The 7,577-nt window shown below is 44.1% G+C and overlaps 1 protein-coding gene across 1 annotated transcript; it reads left to right on the forward strand.

The window, feature by feature from the left end:
- Positions 1-500: 500 nt before the first annotated feature.
- Positions 501-7,577, forward strand: PHYKPL (5-phosphohydroxy-L-lysine phospho-lyase). The gene is made up of 12 exons (XM_010148752.1): positions 501-654; positions 1,521-1,680; positions 2,321-2,395; positions 3,198-3,285; positions 3,380-3,496; positions 3,716-3,798; positions 4,086-4,311; positions 4,553-4,707; positions 5,156-5,245; positions 5,465-5,595; positions 6,029-6,085; positions 7,405-7,577. The coding sequence occupies exons 1-11, from the start codon at positions 600-602 to the stop codon at positions 6,079-6,081; spliced, it is 1,233 nt and encodes a 410-aa protein (XP_010147054.1). The 5' UTR covers positions 501-599; the 3' UTR covers positions 6,082-6,085; positions 7,405-7,577.

Raw genomic sequence — 7,577 nt, forward strand, 5'->3', positions numbered from 1 at the left:
GCGAAACAAGCCCAACGCGAATATTATGACTAATAGTAGGCTCAGCCTTATCAACTCACTTAAGGTTCCAGCTAAGGCTGGGGAAGCACTACACAGACCAACGACCACCCGCACGGTGCTGTCTGGAAAATCAGGGCCTTAGACAAAGTCATCAAAACCATCACCAGGTCAGAGAAGGGCTCAGAGAGGGTTTTCAGGAACGCAAGTGGGACAGCACAGGCAGTAAGGAACTGCAGTTACGACTGGATGGAGCTCTAGAGGTAAGCCCTATCCGCGTCCTGTGTTCCCAGGGAAGGGGTTTCCATCTGGAGCGTGGCTCTTCCCTGCAAGTCTAACCTGATTTAGAGCGCGGGGCCTGCTCTCTTCCCCACCCCGGGCTCTGCTTCAGGGGCCAGAAGCAGGATGGCAGCGTGTGCTGGCCAACCGGGGAAAGTCCTTCTCTTAACTGGCTGAACCGAAAATAGCACCAGCAGGGCAAAATAGGCAACTTCTAGAATTCACTACGATTTCTTTTGCTTTCTGATACCTGCCACAGCTCTTCTTGCAAGCTGTTTTTTTCCAACGATCCAGTGAAGATCGTAGCGGCAAAAGGCCAGTACATGTATGATGAGAACGGAAGGCGGTACCTTGACTGCATAAACAACGTTGCTCACGGTAAGTTAAAGCTCACCTTGTTCTAGGCAGAACAAGGAGCCATCGGTGCTTTTTACCACCGTTGTCTTGCTCTGGGGGAGGGATTGTTTAATTTGACAAGAAACCTCTCGAGCTCAGTTCAGGACATTACAGCTCACACTTGAATTTCTGTGTGTGAATGTGCTCTCCAGACTTGCTTTCTGCTCTGTTTTCCTAGAAACATCTAAACCTACAGCTTTTTTTCCATGAAAGCTCAAGTAAATCACTGTAAGACTAAGAGCTGGCTTGACAGCTAGATCATGAACTAGAATGAACTTGGAACTAGATGATCTTTAAGGTCCCTTCCAACCCTAACCATTCTATGATTCTATGACAGTTTGTTTGGTTTGTGAAAGTCAACGCTGCAAGGGCAGTCGCAGGACCGCTGCTCCCTGTGGTGCCTTATTTGTGCATTACAAAGTAGCTGCTGGTTTCTGACAGTATTCGAAACCTCTGGTCAGTCGGTGCTGTCACCCACACCCTCGCAGGGCTAGAACTCTGATGGCAAAGCCTACCCACCCACACCCAAACGCCTACCTGAACTATCCAAGTACTAAGTTAGACACTATTTGGTCTAGTTTGTAGTTGAACACTGGAAATCAATGTGCTATGAAATACCGTAAGAGGCAATTTAAAGCTTTCTGAGCACAAAAAGGAAGTCTGAAGGGAAAGCTTTGGAGGCACACCGCCAGCCTCCTGCCGACGGTACCGTTAATGCACCACTGAGACACGAGCATCGCTGACAACAGCTCTGTACTCAGACGGGTGAGCACCCAGTCAGGCTGTTTGTTAGGAACACCGTGTGTAACGGGGAGTCCTCTCCAACCGCTCCCTACGCTCTCTTGCAGTTGGACACTGCCACCCTGACGTGGTAAGAGCTGCCCATGAACAAAATCAACTGTTAAATACAAACTCTCGTTATCTGCACGACAACTTGGTGGATTATGCAGAGAGACTTTCAAAAACGCTCCCTGAGAAGTTGTGCGTCTTTTATTTTCTGAATTCTGGGTAGGTGAGGTACAGAACTGATACTGTGCTTTCTATATGCAGACACGTGGAATCCTTCATTATCAGCAGCCAAGTGCCCGGGCTGTGGGGGTGGCTGGGTACTGACAAAAAACATGGTTTGGGGTTTTTGGTTTTGAGGAAACTGTTTCTTTTTAGAACTTCAGCACATCTGAAGTTCCTGTTTAGCAAGGTCTCTATCGGGGAAAAAACAGCACTTTACTTAAGAAGGGGTTTATTCTGTCTGTAGGGCCTTAGACCACAAAACCTTAATGCAAATATTTACGGTACTGGTTTCTGGTCTGGCTTGTCTTCTGAGCTGGGAATTACTTCTGCTATCAGAATTAAATGTGACAATGCCTGTCTCTGCTTGGGGTGTTCCCAAGCAAACCACAGCTGAAAACCAAACCAAAACAAAGAAAAACCCCGCTATTCCCAAAGTAGTCTCTGTGCTGCAGCTTTTTAAGAGGCATTCAGTTCTGGTGAACAGTCTTGCCTAATGAGCGCTGATTACTAAGGGGTCTGAGTATCGCGCACTGAGTTCTGTCTGTTCTCCACAGACACACAAAGCATTGCAAGGGAGGTCGCAATTTCAAACCTCAGACATGCACACGGAAACATGTATCAAATTTTTCAATTGCAGATCTGAAGCTAACGACCTTGCCCTGAGACTGGCACGGCAGTACACAAAGCACGAAGATGTTATAGTTCTAGACCAGTAAGTACGCTGGCAACTTTATCTCCTGTGGGGTAACAAGGCTGTTCTGGTCTGTGGTCAGAGCATTTCTGAAAACCTGCTCTAGTAGAAAGGCTGTAACTAGCAAGTTGAGGAAAGTAATTTTTCCCTCTGCTCAGTACTCCCGAGACCACCCCAGAGAATCGTACCCCAGCTGGGCTCTCCGGTACCTATAGATGGTAACACACCAGGAGGAGGCCAGCAGGGCCCTGCCACAATGGGTAGGAGCCATACGGGGTTAGGATTTGTCCAGCTGTGAGACAGAGATCCTACTGCAACTACAACTGCCGAATGGGAAGGAGCCGAAAAGGATGGAGCCAGGCCTAAAGATGCATGGCAACAGGAAAGAAGACAACGGGCCCGAGTTGAAGCCTGACAAATTCTGATGAGATGTAGGGAAGAACTTGTTTGTCTTGAAGGTGGTCACATAACAGAACAGGCTGCCCAGAGAGACTGCAAACTTCTGAGGACATTCAGAAGTAGACAGTAGACCTGTCCCAGCTGCTCTGCCGTCTTAGGACCTACACACTGCTGTGGTTCCAGGCACTGGCCCTGGCCGTGACAAGGAGCACTGTCCCTCTGAATCCCCTAGTCAGATGTGCAAAAAACCCCAAATACTGCTAAGCTGATTGATAGACTTCTCAGAGCTTTTCTCAGCTTAGGTGTGACTGTATTCCCACCAGGTGACAGAGCCCAGCTCCTCTTTAGCTATCAGTAATGCTAACCCTAAAGAAGTCTTGATACTGAGGAAATTACTGCTTAGTTCTGCTAATTGTTTTTTAAGTGCTTACCACGGACATCTGACATCCTTGATTGACATAAGCCCATATAAGTTCAGAAATCTAGAAGGACAAAAGGAGTGGGTCCACGTGGTACGTACCTCAGCCTATAACTACCAACTACTTGTAGAATTAATGAGGTCTTATTTATGATATACTGACTCTGGGGTACTGCTCCTTTGCATAGGCCCCTGTTCCAGACACATACAGAGGACTTTATAGAGAAGACCATGAAGATTCGGTAACAGCCTATGCTAACGACGTAAGAAATATTATTGAGCAAGCACATAAGAGAGGCAGAAAGGTAAGAAGTGCTTTCTTTCGTCTTGCCTCGGCGATGAGCCTGGCTGACTGTCCGTGTCATTCCGGATTACTGAGCCAAGCGCTACGGACTTGTCAAAAAAGCAAAGATTGTGTAAATCACGCAAGAACCATCTAATGCCAAAGAGCTTGCTAACTGTAAACACAACTTCTACAACTTGCTGTATTGGGTTCAAAACACGACCTGCTGCCTGTGTTTCAGATCGCTGCCTTCTTTGTTGAATCTCTGCCCAGCGTGGGTGGTCAAATCATTCCCCCAGCAGGCTATTTTCAGAAGGTTGCAGAGTAAGTGGTCATTCATTACCTTAACTTTTGTAATTTAACATACTTATATAGGACAGAGAACTTCTCTGCCCGCTGTAGCACATAGCTAGATAGGCAGGAGAGGCCACGTGCCTTCACATTAGACTGTAAACTTTAGATGGCAAAGGCTTGGTTTTTTAAACATGATATAGGCCTTTTGGAGTTTTGCTTCCTGGAAGTTTGCAACGTAATGCTTTTGCATGTTCTTAAACAGTAAACGTTATGTTCCGTTTCCTCTTAAAGAGGCAATAAAATGTGTTACGTTGCAGGCACGTGCACAAGGCAGGAGGTGTATTTATTGCTGATGAAATTCAAGTTGGCTTTGGCAGAGTTGGCAAGCACTTTTGGGCATTCCAGCTTCAAGGAGAAGACTTTACACCCGACATTGTCACTATGGGGAAACCAATAGGAAATGGGCACCCAATTGCCTGTGTAGCAACAACAAAAGACATTGCAGAAGCATTTGCAGCCACCGGAGTAGAGTATTTTAATACAGTAAGTAAGAAGTTGACCAAACTCTGCTCCTCTAAAGCAGTCTAAGAATTAAAATTGGATAATCATGCAGCATTTTTACTCATCTTTACCACCCACACAGTTACTGTATTATTCATGTGTTTCTAGTACACAACTTTGGATTTACTGTCTCCGTCTGATATGATGGTATATGTTCATTCTGTCACTGAGGCTACACTTTCAGTGACAAGAGTGCATCTTTCTTCCCTTTTCCTCAACTCAGTTTGGAGGAAACCCCGTTTCCTGTGCGATTGGATTAGCTGTGTTAGATGTGATTGAGAAGGAACACCTCCAGGCTCATGCCACAGAAGTAGGAAACTTCTTGATGAAGCTACTCAAGGAGCAGAAAATCAAGCATCCCATCATTGGCGATGTCAGGTATCAGTGCCTTATTCACGTTTTCAGCTGCTTTTTGTTTCAGTCAAACAACTCAATTCAACTGATGTGGTTTTAAGAAGTTAATTAAATCTGTGTTTTCATCAAAAAACAACAGCCTGCTGTTGATTAAAATAAACTCAAGCTTATCAAAAGTCTGATATACTTTGCCACTCCAGGCCAGTACTGCTTTATTGATTTATCAGTTGCTAAAGGAATTCACTGTCCTGCTGCAAGTGCACAAAGAACAAACTTAACGAGCTGCATGGAAAGGATGTTTAACATCACGTCCTGTGCTGTATCACTGCGTTTCTTTAAAACTGCAGTACTTTTTCCTGTCGCTAACCAAACATCAGGCAGTAAAACTTCAGTCTTGTAAAAACCCTTCTCCCTTTTTCAGCTCACTTGCAATTCCTTCCTCTGACACAGACTGACTTTTTTTTTTTTAAAGGGGTTCTGGACTATTCATTGGAGTGGACTTAATCAAGGATCAAGCAGAAAGGACCCCAGCCACAGCAGAAGCAGAGTATCTAATAACAAGGTACAGGGGACAAGCATATAGTTCCTCAATGCGTGAGACAAGCACACAATAACTAAGTAACTTTGATACTTAGCGGTTGTTAAAATATAGCCAACTTGCAGAAAAATAAACCTGTCAGTGCAGAAAGGCACTGTCTGGACAGCCTGTGTGCTGATGCGCGCAGGTTTTTCTGATTTACGTGCAAAGGTAAACGTAATTCTTTGTTATTAAACTTTCCAGACTCAAGGAAGAATATATTCTACTGAGTACAGATGGACCAGGAAGAAATGTGCTTAAATTTAAGCCTCCAATGTGCTTCAGTATGGAGGACGCAAGATTTGTTGTGGACACAATTGACAAACTGCTGACAGGTAGTACAGATCAGAACTGCCTGGGAGAGGGGTTGGACTGCCTTAAAAGCCAGTGCTAAGCCTGCTTTTCCAGAGGGCCAAGATAGAGCCACATGGTAGAGGCTGAGCACACCAGAAAATTAGTCATAGTCAATACAAGTTTAGCCTTCAATTCTAAATTATTGTTTTAAAGTTCTCCAGCAAAACTATTTACTCCACAGATGCGTTTGGCTTTTAAGAGAGTTTTGTGTGGGCAGAGGTTGAAGTGTTGACCTATCTGAAACAAGGGGGACTGGTAAAAGCTGTCCGAATTTAATTCTTGACAGCCATCATTGGTGTGTATTTGTCACTTCAGCTTTTTGTACAGTTCTGCACACTCTGTATTAGCCAAGTTAGTCCAAAAACTTGTCTCAAAGTCATGAGTTGGCTAAATTGTTCCTTATTTTCTCTCCAGATATGGAAAAAGAACATTTGAACCAGCAGGAAACTTCCACTTGTTCTACCTGAGCAGGTATTTATAGTCACCCTTTACTATTTAAAAGCCAAGGTTCCTAAACCTGACTTCACAAGCATTCTCACTGTTAATAGCACAGGATCAAGTTTCCTAGAGATGTTTTTACTTAGTTTGCACAAGTTTCTGGCAATCTAGAAGCACAGACCAGACTTGCATATATCTGGCATTCACAGCTACCCTCTATTAGAGTCTGACACTTCCAGTAACATCCAACAGGTCCCGGAAATGCCTACCACTAGAGCAGGCTCTGCTTGTCTGGGAAGCTGAGATCGACTGGGTTTAACCCTTGCTATGCAGATAACATCAAGACAGACACAGTTTTACCAGCTGCTCAGTCTCCTGACAGAAGTTGTTGCAGCTGTGTAACTACTCAGCAAGTCTCCCCTGAACTGCCCTTAAGGGCAGGAGCACTGTACATTCCACATGCCACAGTTTGGGAACATCCACTTATGCCAACAGCTTTATGAAGAGCTGTAAACAATACTTTTACAGCTCCTCTTACTTAACATTTGTTTTGCAGTAATAGTGCCTTCTGTTTTCTTGAGCATTTTTAACCACTTCATAGCTCATTTCATGTTCACAGCTTTTAGCTCCTGCTCAGGCATCAATTTATCCCTATACTCAAAAGTTTGTGAGCACCAGTACGACTGAGTCCTGTCCAGTCTTCCACCCCTTGCAAATCTTAGCACCTGCTGACATCCCTCTACAGCTTGCTCAGAGAGAACACCTAGCCACACACTCATGAGGACAGCATACGTTTCCAGCCAACACCTCAACAGCAACACTCTTTGGTACGCTTAGTACTTCCTCAGCCTACTCTGACTAGAAGACAACCGAGTGTTTTTTAACCAAGTGCCCAGAAAACTCTAGGTACCTGGACAGGAACATACCTAATGTAATCATCGGTGGCCTCAACCACCACCCTGCGTTCACAGTGCCACAGCCCTGAGCTAAGGAGAAACGTGGGGTTAGTTCAGTGCGATATTAGTATAGCAGGCACGAGAAAAATGTGTTAATATTTTATTTAGCAAGTTAATGGAAAGACATACAGCTGTTTGTACTACTTATTCTCAAGAACAGAAAGATCACTCAACAGTGCCAGTTTAACTTAAGAGGCCTAATGACTTAACGTCCTTGTCTGCAAACTAAGCAGGAAAAAAATGCCTTTATTTTCTACAGGAAACCAAGAATGCAAAAAGCCTCCATGTACAGTACTAGTATGACACTTACATGTAATGTAAGCGAAATGAGGCAGTTAAGTAGATTCCTTTTAATGACGCTTTTACAAAAACCGTAACATTATTTTCTTTCCATAGGTTTCAAACAATGTTCAAGATCTACTACTAAGAAACATCATTCTACTATAATAATGCACATTTACTCTTCATCCTAGCATGTCTTAGACCAGATAAGTTACCTTTGATTGTGTTCTTTTCAGTTAATCTTGTTATTAGTAAAAGCTTTAGGAGAAATAAATTTTACAAGAGTT

Source organism: Eurypyga helias, unplaced genomic scaffold (genome assembly GCF_000690775.1).
Source record: "Eurypyga helias isolate BGI_N326 unplaced genomic scaffold, ASM69077v1 scaffold46663, whole genome shotgun sequence".
In the NCBI taxonomy this organism is placed as follows: Eukaryota; Metazoa; Chordata; class Aves; order Eurypygiformes; family Eurypygidae; genus Eurypyga; species Eurypyga helias.